Source organism: Oncorhynchus mykiss, chromosome 1 (genome assembly GCF_013265735.2).
Source record: "Oncorhynchus mykiss isolate Arlee chromosome 1, USDA_OmykA_1.1, whole genome shotgun sequence".
NCBI classification, from domain to species: Eukaryota; Metazoa; Chordata; class Actinopteri; order Salmoniformes; family Salmonidae; genus Oncorhynchus; species Oncorhynchus mykiss.
In genome coordinates this window covers 57,797,384-57,816,435 of record NC_048565.1, presented here as the reverse complement: position 1 = coordinate 57,816,435, position 19,052 = coordinate 57,797,384, and the positions used below count along the sequence as shown (strand labels likewise).

The following is a 19,052-nucleotide window of genomic DNA, read 5'->3' as shown; positions in this document are numbered from 1 at the left end:
CACAACTGACTGTTGAACTGTGCTGACCACCGAGATCTAAATTACAATGACGTGCCACTTCAGTGATGTTGACTGGGTAAAGGTCCTCCTGACACAGAGTCTATTCGTCAGACACACAGCTGACAACCTCGTGGAGAAGTTGACCAGTGATGTTGAGACGTGGGACTCAATGACTACGTGTTGGCATGCATCCACAACAAGGCACTCAACATTGTGGCTGCCAATTCCCCTGCTTGCATCCCCTGGGACTCGGTGCCATGCTATGCACAGACTTCAACGATGGCTTCAATAAGTACACTGCTCAAAAAAATAAAAGGGAACACAAACACAATGTAACTCCAAGTCAATCACACTTCTGTGAAATCAAACTGTCCACTTAGGAAGCAACACTGATTGACAATAAAATTCACATGCTGTTGTGCAAATGGAATAGACAACCTTTGGAAATTATAGGCAATTAGCAAGACACCCCCAATAAAGGAGTGGTTCTGCAGGTGGTGACCACAGCCCACTTCACAGTTCCTATGCTTCCTGGCTGATGTTTTGTTCACTTTTGAATGCTGGCGGTGCTTTCACTCTAGTGGTAGCATGAGACGGAGTCTACAACCCACACAAGTGGCTCAGGTAGTGCAGCTCATCCAGGATGGCACATCAATGCGAGCTGTGGCAAGAAGGTTTGCGGTGTCTGTCAGCGTAGTGTCCAGAGCATGGAGGCGCAACCAGGAGACAGGCCAGTACATCAGGAGACGTGGAGGAGGCCGTAGGAGGGCAACAACCCAGCAGCAGGACCGCTACCGCCGCCTTTGTGCAAGGAGGAACAGGAGGAGCACTGCCAGAGCCCTGCAAAATAACCTCCAGCAGGCCACAAATGTGCATGTCTGCTCAAACCGTCAGAAAGACTCCTCCAACCCGACGTCCACAGGTGGAGGTTGTGCTTACAGCCCAACACCATGCAGGACGTTTGGCATTTGTCAGAGAACACCAGATTGGCAAATTCGCCACTGGCGCCCTGTGCTCTTCACAGATGAAAGCAGGTTCACACTGAGCATGTGACAGACATGACAGACTCTGGAGACGCCGTGGAGAACGTTCTGCTGCCTGCAACATCCTCCAGCATGACCGGTTTGGCTGTGGGTCAGTCATGGTGGCATTTCTTTGGGGGGCTGCACAGCCCTCCATGTGCTTGCCAGAGGTAGCCTGACTGCCATTGGGTACCGAGATGAGATCCTCAGACCCCTTGTGAGACCATATGCTGGTGCGGTTGGCCCTGGGTTCCTCCTAATGCAAGACAATGTGGCTGGAGTGTGTCAGCAGTTCCTGCAAGAGGAAGGGATTGATGCTATGGACTGGCCCGCCCGTTCCCCAGACCTGAATCCAATTGAGCACATCTGGGACATCATGTCTCGCTCCATCCACCAACACCACGTTGCACCACAAACTGTCCAGGAGTTAGTGGATGCTTTAGTCCAGGTCTGGGAGGAGATCCCTCAGGAGACCATCCGCCACCTCATCAGGAGCATGCCCATGCATTGTAGGGAGGTCATACAGGCACGTGGAGGCCACACACACTACTGAGCCTCATTTAGACTTGTTTTAAGGACATTACATCAAAGTTGGATCAGCCTGTAGTGTGGTTTTCCACTTTAATTTTGAGTGTGACTCCAAATCCAGACCTCCATGGGTTGATAAATTTGATTTCCAGTGACCATTTTTGTGTGATTTTGTTGGCAGCACATTCAACTATGTAAAGAAAAAAGTATTTAATAAGAATATTTCATTCATTCAGATCTAGGATGTGTAATTTTAATGTTCCTTTTATTTTTTTGAGCAGTGTATATGTGGTGTGATTGTTGCTGCTGAGAGACTGGTTAGGCACTTTAACCATAGCCAACTCAGCCACCAAGGCACTAGAAGTTAAGCAAGTCAAAATGCAGCTCCCGCAGCACCACCTGATCCAATCTTGTAAGACAGACCGAGTTCCAGCGCGTAGCATGTTTGAGAGGTTGGTGGAGCAGAGACAGCCGTGCTGTTCAACCGGACCATCACCAAGCTGCAAGAGGCAGAACTCTCGAACTCCCAGATGATCACTGGCAAATAATGATGGAGATCAAGCCCGTCTTGCTAACCCTGACATGCACAACCAGCGTCAAGTCATCCAAAAAAGGTGTCCATCTCCAACATAAACCCTATCACATTCAGCCTACTGCAAACATCTCTTCCGCGGAGTGGATAAAAGCATGAGAGTGTTAAGAGTTCCTCTGAAAAATGCATGCAGGAATGAATCTATAAAATTAGGTTATATTGTATGTAGGCAATTAGTGTTGTTAATCTATGTAGGCAAATAGCAGCCAATTGTTGTTATTGTCATTGTCTTATTGAAAGTATTAGGAGAAGCAAAACCATACATTGCACATTTATGAAAAAACATTTTTGAAGGATCGGACATGCAAGATCGTATAACACTTTTTTTATTATTTTCAAAGGTGGATGCAAAAAATCTGACCTTAATGGCACCTCTCGTCACATTGATGTTGGACCGTCGCCACAAGCATCTGCGATTTCTTTTGCCAGCTGAGAGTGACAGCAAAAACAAAGCTGCTCAAGTTGGCGGACTTGGTATCCTATGAGACAGATGCGACTGGGTCAAATGGAGAGAGTGCTCTGCTGCTGCTGACAGAGAGATAGACTGAGCGAGCCAGGAAGCCTTGGGTATTCAGCTCCTATTTGCTAACGCCAACAACCCCATGCTGTTACTCCTTGGGTGAGACTACAACCCCGCACTTGAGAGAGAGAGGCAGAAAACAAGGTGGAAAACTACTTGAGACATTCCTCCCATCACTCAATGTGTTTCCACGTCACTGGTGGAAATTCAACAGTGAAAGATTCCCAAGGATCGCCACTTTAGCGAGGCGCTACAATTTGCTGACAATAGTCCACATCAATAGGCCTACTGTTAACTGAAAGAAAATGTTAACGGTTTTTAAAATGAAATGGAAAAGCAGAATGTGGTTTTTGTTACTGTTTTGTTGTTTATTTGCAAGAATATGTTGTACAATGTAGCCTACCTTTTTCCGACGATATGTTATACTTCGACAAGGCTTTAATATCTAATTGAAATAAGATATTTTAAAATTTGGGAAATGAAAGGTTTTACATTTGGCTGCTTCATTTTAATGAAAACAGCCGTTCCTTGTACGCATGCAATTCACACAGGAGTCAGACGTTATCAGCAGAAACATGATTTGATTTAGTTAACTTTAATCTGCTATGGTTGATAAAAAGGAGTAAAAATGTAATGAGTCTTTTCGTTGCACATCTAAATGATATGTTGATAAACCAAATGTATAAAAATAATATTGTCCATAAATCAAAACCATATCACCTAAAATAAAATGTAGGCCCTATTAAAACTTCTAAATACAGTATCTAAATAAAACTAACATTTATTTAACTAGGCAAGTCAGTTAAGAACAAATTCTTAATTATACTCTCTGGGATATGTGGGACGCTAGCGCCAAATTCAAAACAACAGAAATCCCATAATTACAATTCCTCAAACATACAAGTATTTTACACCATTTGAAAGATAAACTTATTGTAAATCCAGCCACAGTGTCCAATTTCAAATAGGCTTTATGGCGAAAGCACACCAAACGATTATGTTAGGTCAGCACCTTGTCACAGAAAACCATAAAACCATTTTCCAACCAAGGAGAGCCCTCACAAAAGTCAGAAATAGCAATTAAATTAATCACTAACCTTTGATGATCTTCATCAGATGGCACTCACATGACTTCATGTTACACAATAAATGTGTGTTTTGTTCGATAAAGTTCATCTTTATGTCCAAAAACCTCATTTGAAATTGGTGTTTTATGTTCAGAAATGCATTGTCTCAAACAAACATCCGGTGCAGAGAGCCACATCAAATTACAGAAATACTCATAATAAACATTGATAAAACATACAAGTGTTATGCATGGAAATATATATAAACTTTTCCTTAATGCAACCGCTGTGTTAGATTTCAAAAAGGCTTTACGGTGAAAGCACACCTTGCGATTATGTTAGGTCAGCACCTAGCCACAGAAAAACATAGCCATTTTCCAAAGAAGGAGAGGTGTCACAAAAGTCAGAAATAGCATTATAAATATTCACTTACCTTTGATGATCTTCATCAGAATGCACTCCCAGGAATCCCAGTTCCATAATAAATGTTTGTTTTGTTCGAAAACGTCCATCATTTATGTCCAAAAACCTCCTTTTTGTTTGCGCGTTTAGTTCACAAATCCAAACTCACGAGGCGCGGGAAAGTCCAGGTGAAAGTTCAGACAAAAAGTCATATTACAGTTTGTAGAAACATGTCAAACGATGTTAAACCTGCATATAATAATCAATCTTTAGGATGTTTTTTATCATAAATCTTCAATAATGTTTCAACCGGACAATTCCTTTGTCTTTAGAAATGCAATGGAACGCAGCTAACTCTCACAGGCGCACACGAGACTGAGCTCATGGCACAATGCAAGAAACCTGGTTGAAACAGCTCTCATTCTCTTCCCCTTCACAGTAGAAGCCTCAAACAAGGTTCTAAATACTGTTGACATCTAGTGGAAGCCTTAGGAAGTGCAATATGACCCCAGACACTGTATATTCGATAGGCAAAGACTTGAAAACCTACAAACCTCAGATTTCACACTTCCTGATTAGATTCTTTCTCAGGTTTTTGCCTGCCATATGAGTTCTGTTATACTCACAGACATCATTCAAACAGTTTTAGAAACATCAGAGTGTTTTCTATCCACATCACCTAATTGTATGAATATTCTAGCTTTTCGGCCAAGCTATTCAATACTGCACCTTAGTCCCAAAGAAGTTTAGAACAAATTCTTATTTACAATGACAGCCTACCCCGACCAAACCAGGACGACGCTTGGCCAATTGTACACCGCCCTAAGGGACTCCAAATCACGGCCAGATGGAATACAGCTTGGAATCGAACCGGGGACTGTAGTGCGGACTACAGTGTGGAGTCTGAGTGAGTGGAGTCTGGCCCAGGAGTGTGAAGGTGAACGGAAAGGCTCTGGAGCAACGAACCGCCCTTGCCGTCTCTGCTTGGCCAGTTCCCCTCTTTCCACTGTGATTCTCTGCCTTTAACCCTATTACAGGGGCTGAGTCACTGGCTTACTGGTACTCTTTCATGCCGTCCCTAGGAGGGGTGCTTCACTTGAGTGGGTTGAGTCACTGACGTGATCTTCCTGTCTGGGTTGGCGCCCCCCCCTTGGGCTGTGCCGTGGCGGAGATCTTTGTGGGCTATACTCGGCCTTGTCTCAGGATGGTAAGTTGGTTGTTGATCCCGCTAGTGGTGAGGGGGCTGTGCTTTGGCAAAGTGGGTGGGTTTATATCCTTCCTGTTTGGCCCTGTCCAGGGGAACGATCGGATGGGGCCAGTGTCTCCTGACCCCTCCTGTCTCAGCCTCCAGTATTTATGCTGCAGTAGTTTGTGTCGGGGGCTAGGGTCAGTTTGTTATATCTGGAGTACTTCTCCTATCTGGTGTCCTATCCGGTGTCCTGTGTGAATTTAAGTATGCTCTCTAATTCTCTCTTTCTCTCTCTCGGTGGACAGGAGCCGTAGGACCATGCCTCAGGACTACCTGGCATGATGACTCCTTGCTGTCCCCAGTCCACACCTGGCCGTGCTGCTGCTCCAGTTTCAACTGTTCTGCCTGCAGCTATGGAATCCTGACCTGTTCACCGGACGTGCTACCTGTCCCAGACCTATTAGTTGACCATGCTGGCCATGTTCTGTTATAATCTCCACCCGGCACAACCAGAAGAGGACTGGCCACCCCTCATAGCCTGGTTCCTCTCTAGGCTTCTTCCTAGCCAACGTACTTCAACACCTGCATTGCTTGCTGTTTGGGGTTTTAGGCTGGGTTTCTGTACAGCACTTTGAGATATTAGCTGTTGTACGAAGGGCTATATAAATACATTTGATTTGACTCTTGCACTGAGATGCAGTGCCTTAGACCGCTGCGCCACTTGGGAGCTGAAACTTTATCAATGTGGCTTTTTGGCCCAAACAGTAAAAACATGGCCGAATTTTGCTGACAAAGAGAAAAAGCTTACTCTGACCATGGTCAAAGAGAACCCACTTTCTTACTTTGGATGATAAATATCACTTCAGCTAGAAAACAGACTTTATAATTAGAACCAGACATGAATATAGTTTACTCCTGTGATGGGTTACATTCACTATTGCAAATGTAATCTAAGCTACATGCTATGAATTCACTCAAACAACTTATTCAAAAAAAGGCAGAGGCTACTTCCTGGGATTTTCCCATTATAATATTGAGAAACCCTGACTGGAACTTACCTTGACCACATTGGCTTTGTGCCTCTCCAGAACCTGGATGGTCTGGGAAGTCTTTGGGTCGATGATGAGGATGCTGGAGTGACATCCCTGGGCTATCAGCCCCTGCCAACCCCTAGAAGAGAAGAGATTTAAAATATAGGCGATATAACTAAGCTATCTAGCATAGCAGCAGGGCATACCGTATCCATCAAAGAAAACATTTACATTTTAGCCTATCAACAGGGCAGCACACAGCTGCTTGAAAAGTGGGGTCATTACAGCAGAGGCATGTTCTAGGGTGAGGCGGTATCCCGATTTTCATTTTGTCATCTTATACCAGGATATACGCACTACCAGCTTAGTACACAAGGTTGCGTCAAAGAAATGAAAGAAAAAGGGAACAGTCAGTATCTGGTGTGGCCACCACCATTATTAATAAAAATAAATTAAATCATTTTTTGAATTCCCAACCAACAAAAAAAATATAATTACATTGGTATCGGCAATTTTGGGTCCTCCAATAATCGGTATCGGTATTGAAAAATCATAATCGGTCGACCTCTAGTCTTAAGCGTCTCACACTACGGACATTGCAATTTATCAATAAGTGCATCGATGACATCGTCCCCACAGTAACTATACGTACTAGAGGTCGACCGATTATGATTTTTCAACGTCGATACCGATTATTGGAGGACAAAAAAGCCGGTGCCGATTAATCGGCCGATTTTTTAAATGTATTTGTAAAAATGACAATTACAACAATACTGAATTAACACATTTTAACTTAACATAATACATCAATAAAATCAATTTAGCCTCAAATAAATAATGAAACATGTTCAATTTGGTTTAAATAATGCAAAAACAGTGTTGGAGAAGAAAGTAAAAGTGCAATGTGTCATGTAAGAAAGCTAACGTTTCAGTTCCTTGCTCAGAACATGAGAACATATGAAAGCTGGTGGTTCCTTTTAACATGAGTCTTCAATATTCCCAGGTAAGAAGTTTTAAGTTGTAGTTATTATAGGACTATTTCTCTCTATACCATTTGTATTTCATATACCTTTGACTATTGGATGTTCTAATAGGTACTTTAGTATTGCCAGCCTAATCTCAGGAGTTGATAGGCTTGAAGTCATAAACAGTGCAATGCTTGAAGCATTGCGAAGAGCTGCTGGCAAAAGCAGGAAAGTGCTGTTTGAATGAATGCTTATGAGCCTGCTGCAGCCTACCTCCGCTCAGTCAGACAACGCTATCAAATCACAGACTTAATTATAATTTAATAACACACAGAAATACGAGCCTTAGGTCATTAATATGGTCAAATCCGGAAACTATCATTTCGAAAAGAAAATGTTTATTCTTTCAGTGAAATACGGAACCGTTCTGTATTTTATCTAACGGGTGGCATCCATAAGTCTAAATATTCCTGATACATTGCACAACCTTCAATGTTATGTCATAATTATGTAAAATTCTGGCAAATTAGTTCGCAACGAGCCAGGCGGCCCAAACTGTTGCATATACCCTGACTCTGCGTGCAATGAACGCAAGAGAAGTGACACAATTGCCCTAGTTAATATTGCCTGCTAAAATGAATTTCTTTTAACTAAATATGCAGGTTTAAAAAATATATACTTCCGTGTACTGATTTTAAGAAAGGCATTGATGTTTATGGTTAGGTACATTCATGCAACGATTGTGCTTTTTTCGCAAATGTGCTTTTGTTAAGCCATCCCCCGTTTGGCGAAGTTGGCTGTCTTTGTTAGGAAGAAATGGTCGTCACACAGTTCGCAACGAGCCAGGCGGCCCAAACTGCTGCATATACCCTGACTCTGTTGCACAGAATGCAAGAGAAGTGACACAATTTCCCTAGTTAAAATAAATTCATGTTAGCAGGCAATATTAACTAAATATGCAGGTTTAAAAATATATACTTGTGTATTGATTTTAAGAAAGACGTTGATGTTTATGGTTAGGTACACATTGGTGCAACGACTGCTTTTTTTGCGAATGCGCTTGTTAAATCACCCGTTTGGCGAAGTAGGCTGTGATTAAATGATAAATTAACAGGCACCGCATCGATTGTACGCAACAAGCTAGATAAACTAGTAATATCAACCATGTGTAGTTAACTAGTGATTATGTTAAAATTGATTGTTTTTTATAAGATACGTTTAATGCTAGCTAGCACAATACCTTGGCTCCTTGCTGAACTCGCATAACAGGTAGTCAGCCTGCCACGCAGTCTCCTCGTGGAGTGCAATGTAATCGGCCATAATCGGTGTCCAAAAATTCAGATTACCGATTGTTAGGAAAACTTGAAATCGGCCCTAATTAATTGGTCGACCTCTAGTAGTGAGTACAGCCCAATCCGGGACCTCTATAACAGGCAGTGTCAGAGGAAGGCCCTAAAAACTGCAAAAGACTCCAGCCACCCAAGTCATAGACTCTTTGAAATCGCATGGCAAGCGGTACTGATGTACCAAGTCTGAAAATAAATCAATAAATAAAAAAAGTTCTACCCCAAAGCCATAAGATGTTAAATAATTAATCAATAGGTACCCAGACTAACTTTTTTGACTCATCACATACACCGTTGCTACAGTTCATCTATCCTGTTGCCTAGACATTTTATCCCTTCCTGTATACATCTACCTAAATTACCTCGTAACGCTAAATATGAACTCGGAAGTGGTACATTGTGTATAAAGCCAACATAATTCTTATGGTATATTTATCCTTGTTTTATTATTTTTCTATTATTTCCTCTGCATTGTTGGGAAGGGCCCATAATAAGCATTTCACTCTTATCCTACTCTACACCTGCTGTTCACGAAACATGTGACAAATACAATTTGATATGGGATTGAGGAACGAAAGCGATTGATAACAGAGAATACTGCGATTGCTGCACTATCACACATTTTCCACCTCTAGGGACAAAGACCATCAAGAAAATCACTAAGACCCAAATGTGGGGGTCTAGCACATTAACTAATCTTACAAGCACACTTTATGTGCTTTTTTAAAACTACAGCTAACTACTAGCAATATGGCATTCATCAGTCACATACATTTACACTCAACCAATGACACTAAACAGTGGCATCGTAATTGGTTGTCAGCTTTAGCACAAAAACACAACTGCAATGTCAAATCAATAACTAGCTAACGTAACGTTAGCTAGTTATTGATTTGACATTGCAGTTGTGTTTTTGTGCTAAAGCTGACAACCAATTACGATACGTCTAACGTAACGTTAGACAATTCGCTAATTAGCGAGGAAGCTAACGTTAGCTTCGTCTCACAACTGGTCATGTATATTAACATTTAATTAGCTTAGCCATTTATGTTAGCTAAAATGTATATTAACAATTTTAACTTTACTCGTAATGTCTACAGATGGCAAAGTAAAGTCAACATGGTTAATCCAAACGCTAACTAAATTAAATGTCTAAGCTAATTGCGGGACGAAGCTATTTCACGTTAGCTAAGCCAGCTTGCTGAAACTTGTAGCAGAACACCACTTGCCAACTGTGAAGCGAAGCATTCAAATTCTTCATTTTATCCAAAGACGAAACAATATAGTATTGTAATCTAATACATATCTGCTCATCTTCATTTTCTGCAGAATAAACCATCTCAGCTGAGTGAGTTAACGTAAATATCTAAACACTTTAGCTAGCTAGGCCAATGCACAGGGCTCCAGAACTCACCAGTCAACAGCAGTTTTGTTCTGCAAATTAAGCGTTCCAGTCAATGTTCGCGCCGCGAGTTTAATATTGACAGAGTAAGGAATCATTGTTACTATGAATTGTATTAACTAGCTACATCCAAATAAATTGACAAATCTCGCATATAACATGTATTTTGGTTTGTTGACAGGGGGGAAAAATAAGCAGGAAGTGTCAACTCCAGGATGCGTTATAATATAACTGTGAAGTCGGCAATAATAACAAAGTACTTCCGGGTAAAAGTCCCGTCCTGTGTAATTTGTAAATAAAAAATTTGAGAGAAAATAATAGAAAATGTGCACAAGTATCCAAAGATTTTATACTAGTTATGAATAAAAAAATAATTTTACGTATTTCTATAAGATATTATGTATTGTTGTCTTTTTGTCTTTCTCTTATTTTCTTTCAAGCCTACCTAAATGGTCAACAATGTTTTTTGTATATGTACACCTATCACTTATTGCACCATACAATACTATCAATACTATCTAATACTATCAACTTAAACCCAATAGTTTTTTCATACTGGACATACATATTGCATCTTACAAAATTATCTGTACGTTGTGTCGCTGTAAAAGGACAGTCCATTCTACTCAGGAGCATTTTAACTTTCCAAATCCACAGTTTCCAAATCCACATCAGTGTCGCTTCTAATTTTACAACCATATTTCATATCGGACATACATATTGCACCATACAACATTTTCTGGTCATTGTGTTGCAGAAAAAGGGGGGGGGGGGGGGGGGGGTCCCCTTTAACACAGGAGCTGTAGTTTCCAAATCCACCACCCCCAAGGTCGTCATTGCTGTTATTGTGGCCCTTTAAGAGTGCAAATCAATTTACATCCAGCTATTTGCATGTTAGATGGTCAGGTTTAATTAACAGAAATACATGTGCCACAGTGGAGCACTTTGGCAGATTACAATGAATCTGAATTGCAGTGCAGTTTACATAAGATATATACAAATATGTTTGACTTGGACGTAGCCTACCCACACTGTATCTGCAGGCTGTTTTGCTACACCCGCAATAGCATCTGCTAAATATATACATGCGACCAATACCATTTTATTTTATTTTATTTGGCTAGAGTCATATGCCAAGACCAGAGTGGGCACATTTGCTATATAACTTATAACTTATATATAACTGCCAAATGAGCAGTGACACTCCTCTGGGTGTAAACTCTGTGGATTTGGAAACTAGAAGTGCTCCTGATTTGAATGGATCCCCCTTTAGATGTGACACAATGTACAGATAATTTTGTAAGGTGCAATATGTATGTCCGACATGAAAACAAACTACTGGATTTAAGTTGAAGGGACATTTTATAAGGGCCGACAAATGATCAGTGACGCTTCTCTGGATGTAAACTCTGTAGATATGGAGACTAGAAGTGCTCCCTTTTATTTCGTCCTGCATAATTCTAAACTCTTATTTTATTTCAATCAGTTACATCGTGCAGACAGGAAGTGATATTTATTCGCTCTGGCCAAAAGTATCTTGTTTTCTAACGTTAGCTTTTTGGTTTGAGCCGGTTGCAACCCCAGTGAACATTGGGCCTTTTCAACAAGCTGCTGGCTGTTATTAATTATGTAATAAAAACAATCAATAATATCAATTGTGTAAGCACATGGAAATACTTTTTCGGGAATTATTGATCTATTTATTTCATAACTTAAATGTCTGGCTGTGAGTGACGGACTGTGAAACTCAATCTCCCATGATTCCGTAGTACCAGTACTGGTGTTTTATCATTTGTACTGGAACTGACCGTTGTGTTCGTTCTTATTATACCTGTGGTTGTGTTGAATACCGCACTCAACTTAAAATAAACAACTACTCTGCATATAATACATAACATACCTGTATAATAAACAGATTCAACTATTTTGCCTTTTATTAAGATCTTTGATGTCGTAGCTAGTTTATTTATGGCCTGTATGTGTCCCATTCAAATATGATTTCATAGTTATGCTGGTATCTGCACATTTTAAACTGTAAATTGTCATTCTAATTTTGCTGTCTGTATACCAATTGTGTAAATGTGAAAATACCATTCTAGTTCAGAAATAATTATACCAGCTTTGTTTGCACCTGAGATGTTAATGAATTCAAGCAGGTAAATAACAAAAACATTTGAGTGTTAACTGTGGAGGCTTTGTCTTTTGATTTTCCACAGTTCCCACGATAATGAAACTAACCATCCACAATGTTTACCAATTTACTTCTGTCATGTGTGAAACTACTATATATTATTTGATTGTGTCTCACAGTATATGATCACACATTTTGGTACTTGTTTTTCTACATTATTAACACACAATAATGTTTATGTTCTACCAAATAGAGAAATGAGCTTGAGCAAACAGCGGGATGCGGCACTGGTGGCATTTGAGGAGGCACTTCCATCTACATTACAATTTCAAAATGTAGATGGAAGTGATATTTCTTCCCATTTCCCCAGTATATTTTTAGAGCAGTTGAATTATGGGTAGATACCACAATGTTTGTTATGTTGTAATTTTAATCACAGACAGATTCCCATTCTATGTTTGATTTTAATAAATACTTTAGGATCAGAAGGAGCGAACTGCAAAGTGACAGTAACCTGCTCCTGCCTTGCCCCTAAAACAGGGATTCCCCCCACAGAAGTTTCACATTTTTGTTTTAACCCTATACTGCCACACCTGATTTAATTAATCAAAGGCTTGATGATTAGTTGACTAATTGAAGCATGTGTGTCAGTTAAGGGTTAAAACAAAAATATGAAACGTCTGGAGGGGGCCTTTTTGAGGTTTGGGAAACCTTTACCTAAAGGAACCCCAAGGGAGATGCCAAGAGCGAGATCTCCCTTGGGAGATTTCTTAACAGACTTATCAAAGCTAAGATCATTACACTACTCCCTCGGTTCAGAAAACACAACCTGTGCTTCTTTATCACAAATGCCTCACGCCTTAACACGACATGCGTTTGAGACTCATACACTATGCTTCTTCTGCTCATCAGAGTAGCAAATGGCAGGAGGGGGTATTGACCTGAGGTAGGCTTGAAGTCAGGTAGCTTGACCATAAGGAAATCCCACTACAGACAACAACCTCAAGAGAGTAAGGGCATCATCAAGGCTAGTGTATTTCAACTTGTCAGACAGCATGACTACCTTGTTAGGAAGTGTCTAACTAGTACTAAATGCAGTTGCAATATACTGATCAAGTTTAGCTGTGTCATTGGCTTTCATTTCAATGTAGGATTAAATACAAAGTGGTGCTATAAAACATTTAACTCCTCAGACCGATTGACTGTAACCTAAGCCTCTCATATCCTCACTGTTGCAATACTGACACTGGCCCAAAACAGTATCTTCAGTAGAGAGCATGCTGTCTACCATTGACTCTCTCTTTTCCCCCCACTTTTGTGCACACAAGGCCTGCCCAAGTCACCTTTGGGTTACATGACAATCTGACTGTGCGAAACTCCCCATCGGCTCCTGCATCAGGGAGACTTGTGGAGATAAAATAAAATACAAAAACATGACAGAATTCATGAAAATAATAGCTTGGCTGTATAATTATTTTAAGGTCGGCATGGCATTTGTTTGGCATTCTAGCATACTGTACCTGTATCTTGTGGGGATAGATGCAGGAGCATGGGTACTGGTACTGGAAACTATTAAATACAAATTGTGTTATATTTCTTCATCAACACAACTTAAAGGGTGAAGAGATGTGAATTCACTATGACATATTCTGTCATAAAATTATGATATTAGTGTATGTCATTTTATCAGATATATATGCCATTAAATGACATGTGCCTACCTATGTGGTTTTAATGTACATTAGCTGTGGTTCCTCTTATTTGGTGAGTAATATAACAATTTAAAAAATCTATTTGCAATACATGCAACCTAAAAGTTAATGCCTGTAAGACAGAGATTGTTCCTGGAAGGTAAGGGACCCCTCATCATCCTGATGAATTACGGTGGTTGGAGACAAGGAGCGATAAAACAGAGACTGTTTTATGTCAAACTCTGTCAAACAGAGACTACCTGTTGTGTAAAACCTTGGTGCTATGGGTGGCTATGTCACATGCGGGACAGAGAAGATTCCTGTATTACATGTGTGTTTATTGTTTAGGTGTTTCATATTAAATCTGATAGCACCTCCTGCAATACCACCTTTTTAGACATGCTGCACAATTTTCAATGCATCAGTATTTATAGTCCAAATATATAGAACAATTTATCTGTGATTTTTTTGGTGTCACGTTTTGGATTCTAGTTTGTCTTTTTCCTATGGTTGTACCACAGCTGTGTGGTTGCCCCACTTACATTGACTAGTGGCAAGCAGGTCATCCTGATTGGAATAAATGGTAAGTATGTGGTTTTTAAGGTCTTTACTTATATTCACATGTTTTTAAAGAATGTAATTAATTACTTCCTAATAATTACTATTGACTCAGGGCACTACAACCTGTCCCTTCCTGCTCTGAACTTAGTGGTTAATATGTGGTTAATATTTGTCCCTAATATAAAAAGTGTCCCTTAATTATACCTCTGTATGATTTGCATTTTATTAAAGTGGAAAGATATGGGGCAACACATTCCAGAAGCCATTACTCGAGTGGACGTATGGGCGGTTTGAAATAGACAAGCTTTGTGGAAGCGATCTCCTCCATTATCCTGCCTGCTCACAGGAGATGCAGGCTATATCAGAGAATGGGAATCACAAGCAATACCGCTTCCATAAAGCCTCAGGGTTTGTACTACCTTCTTATGTGTTGATGTTTTATTCAGGCTATATTTATACCTTCTTAAAGTGCATGCTGATCTTCTTTTTGTTATGAAGAATATTTTGGAGATGCAGTTGGTCTTCTTTTTAGAAGAATATTAATTGAAAAGGTTGTTTTCCATGAAGAAAAATTGTGGGACATTAATTTGTCTTTTTGCTTTATCCAAAACCTTCCGAGACACACACAGAAAAGTTGGAGCAACACAGTCAGATGTCTGGGATTTGAATCAGCAACAGACCTTCCTAACCTCTAGGTTACTTGCCACTCTTAGTGGTTTAGTTTGATCTATAATTTTGTGACGTAATCTTGCAATCTATTTAGTGTTGAGAAGGGATTCTACGACGGTGTCTTCCTTGTGAAAGATGATGTCATCCTTTGTCAAACATGTCCACACAAAGACCAATCATGTAATTATTCTCAAAGTTTCTATAATATATATATTTTAAATTTGACCTTTATTTAACTAGGCAAGTCAGTTAAGAACAGATTCTTAATTTCAATGACTGCCTAGAAACGGTGGGTTAACTGCCTGTTCAGGGGCAGAACGACAGATTTGTACCTTGTCAGCTTGGGATTTGAACTTGCAACCATCTGGTTGCTAGTCCACCGCTCTAACCACTAAGCTACCCTTCCGCCCCGGCAGGTTTAATGTCACCCAGTTTAAAACTTGTTTCCTTTAAATTAATCTCTGCACTTCACCGTGATTTTCATGTTGTAGACGCCAGACAATGGAGTGTGTGGCACGTCAGAGTGGGCAGCGGCCAAAGAGACGTCAGGAAAGTCATCTGCTAAAGTAGATGAGGAGGGCCTTGAGATAGCAGTTTAGGATGCTCCTCAAGGCCCTCAACATGTGTACAGGCGAGATATACAGTGCATATACAGACCCTTTCCATTTTACCACATTTTGTTACGTTACAGCCTTATTCTGAAATGGATTAAATAATTTTTTTCCCTCAGCAATCTACACACACTACCCCAAACTGATGAAGCAAAAACAGGTTTTTAGACATGCAAATGTATATATGTATATAAAAAAAAAGAAAAAACGTATTTACGTAAGTATTCAGACCATTTGCTATGGGACTTCGAAATTGACCTCAGGTGCATCCTGTTTCCATTGATCATCCTTGAGATGTTTCTACTTGTGGCAAATTCAAATGATTGGACATGATTTGGAAAGAAACACACCTGTCTATATAATGTTCCACAGTTGACAGTGCATGTCAGAGCAAAAACCAAGACATGAGGTAGAAGGAATTGTCCTTACAGCTCCGAGATTATGTTGAGGCACAGATCTGGAGAAGGGTACCAAAACGTTTCTGCAGCATTGAAGGTCCACAAGAACACAGTCTAAAAGTATTTTTATTGGAATTTCACAATTTAGTAACAAAGATAAAGTAAGAATAACAAAGAAACAAAAAAAACTGACAGAAATTAAACCCAAAAGCTCAGTTTAAATAAAGGAATTAGGTCCAACACATGGAACGTACAGTTACCACACATTGAGAATGACGCTTATAGATAGGGCTGCCGTGCTTACATTATTAGCCCAGACATTTTTTGGTGTTTTTACATACAGCTCGGAATAACTTTTGGATATCAGAGCAGCGGTAACTCACCAGCATTACCAGAATTACGACCAGGAATACGACTTTCCGTAATCGGATCCTTTGTTCATACGTCCCAGGGAAATTGAATTGATTCCAGAGGCTGACCCAAAACATTGTCGGCGGAGGAGAGGTATTCGGAGTGGACTTCTATTCCGACTCAGGAGAAGTGCACACCACCCACCGCTTCCGAGTATACAGTGCCTTGCGAAAGTATTCGGCCCCCTTGAACTTTGCGACCTTTTGCCACATTTCAGGCTTCAAACATAAAGATATAAAACTGTATTTTTTTTTGAAGAATCAACAACAAGTGGGACACAATCATGAAGTGGAACGACATTTATTGGATATTTCAAACTTTTTTAACAAATCAAAAACTGAAAAATTGGGCGTGCAAAATTATTCAGCCCCTTTACTTTCAGTGCAGCAAACTCTCTCCAGAAGTTCAGTGAGGATCTCTGAAGACTGATCAGAGATGCAGCCAAGAGGCCCATGATCACTCTGGATGAACTGCAGAGATCTACAGCTGAGGTGGGAGACTCTGTCCATAGGACAACAATCAGTCGTATATTGCACAAATCTGGCCTTTATGGAAGAGTGGCAAGAAGAAAGCCATTTCTTAAAGATATCCATAAAAAGTGTCGTTTAAAGTTTGCCACAAGCCACCTGGGAGACACACCAAACATGTGGAAGAAGGTGCTCTGGTCAGATGAAACCAAAATTGAACTTTTTGGCAACAATGCAAAACGTTATGTTTGGCGTAAAAGCAACACAGCTGACCACACCATCCCCACTGTCAAACATGGTGGTGGCAGCATCATGGTTTGGGCCTGCTTTTCTTCAGCAGGGACAGGGAAGATGGTTAAAATTGATGGGAAGATGGAGGGAGCCAAATACAGGACCATTCTGGAAGAAAACCTGATGGAGTCTGCAAAAGACCTGAGACTGGGACGGATTATCAGGAAGTGTATTGGAGATTGTACCCACTTTGACTATTAAGACCTACCCAAACCAGAAACCGCGGATACTGTAGATGGCAGTATTTGCACATAACTGAAAGCACAAACCATCGTATTTAACCATGGCAAGATGGCTGGGAATATGGCCGAATACAAGCAGTGTAGTTATTCCCTTCGTAAGGCGATAAAACAGGCAAAACGACAGTATAGAGACCAAGTGGAGTCACAATTCAACGGCTCAGACAAGAGGCGTATGTGGCAGGGTCTACAAACATTCACGGAAAACAAAGGGAAAACCAGCCACATTGCAGACACCGACATCTTGCTTCCGGACAAGCTAAACACCTTCTTTGCCTGCTTTAATGATAACACAGTGCCACCGACGTGGTCCGCTAACAAGAACTGTAGGCTCTCCTTCTATGTGACCGACATGAGAAAGACATTTAAGCGTGTTTACCTTCACAACGCTGCCAGCCCAGACGGCATCTACAGCTGCTTCCGAAGAGCATGCGCACACCAGCTGGCTGGAGTGTTTATGGATATACTAAATTTCTCCCTGTCCCAGTCTGCGGTCCCCACATGCTTCAAGATGTTCACCATTGTTCCTGTACCCAGGAAAGCAAAGGTAACTGAACTAAATGACATTTATCCGTAGCACTTCTGTCATCATGAAGTGCTTTGAGAGACTAGTTAAGGATCATATCACGTCTGCCTTATCTGACACTGCCCATATTCCATCTGGACAAGAGGAATACCTATGAAAGAATGCTGTTCATTGACCATAGCTCAGCATTCAACACCATAGTACCCTCCAAGCTCATCATTAAGCTCGAGGCCCTGGTGCTGAACCCCGCCCTGTGCAACTGGGTCCTGGACTTCCTGACGGGCCTCCCCCAGGTGGTGAAGGTAGGAAACAACACCTCCACTTCACTGATTACCAACAATGATGAGAGAGCCTACAGGGAGGAGGTGAGGGCCCTGGGAGTGTGTTGCCAGGAAAATAACCTTCACCCAACGTCAACAAAACAAAAGAGTTGATCGTGGACTTCGGGAAACAGAAGAGGGACCACCCCCCTGTCCACATCGACGGGACGGCAGTGGAGACGATAGAAAGCTTCATGTTCCTCGGCATACACTTCACTGACAAACTGAAATGGTCCACTCACACAGACAGTGTGGTAAAGTAGGCGCAACATAACCTCTTCAACCTCAGGAAGCTGAAGAAATTTGGCTTGGCAACTAAAAACTTCACAATCTTTTACAGATGCACAATTGAGACCTTCCTGTCAGAATGTATCAATGCCTGGTACTGGAACAGCAACAGCCGCAACCACAGGGATGGCCAGAAGGTGGTGCAGTCTGCCCAATGCATCACCGGGGGCAAACTACCTTCCCTCCAGGACAGCTACAGCACCCGATGTCACAAGAAGGCCAAAAATATCATCAAGGACAGCAACCACCCAAGCCACTGCCTGTTCACCCCGCTAAAATCCAGTAGGCAAGGTCAGTACAGGTGCATCAAAGCTGGGCTCAAGAGACTGAAAAACAGCATCTATTTCAAGGCCACTAGACTGTTAAATAGTCATCACTAGCAAAT

General features: G+C 41.0%; 1 protein-coding gene across 1 annotated transcript in view; it reads right to left on the bottom strand.

The window, feature by feature from the left end:
• The window catches only part of wdr11 (WD repeat domain 11), a 131,855-nt gene extending 121,553 nt beyond the window's left edge, over positions 1–10,302 (bottom strand). The window contains exons 1-2 of the mRNA XM_021605791.2: positions 10,077–10,302; positions 6,379–6,490 (exon numbers count right to left, since the gene is read on the bottom strand). Of these exons, the coding sequence (XP_021461466.2) occupies positions 6,379–6,490; positions 10,077–10,162 (198 nt within the window). The 5' untranslated portion in view covers positions 10,163–10,302. The remainder of the gene's footprint in view (positions 1–6,378; positions 6,491–10,076) is intronic.
• Positions 10,303–19,052: the final 8,750 nt, after the last annotated feature.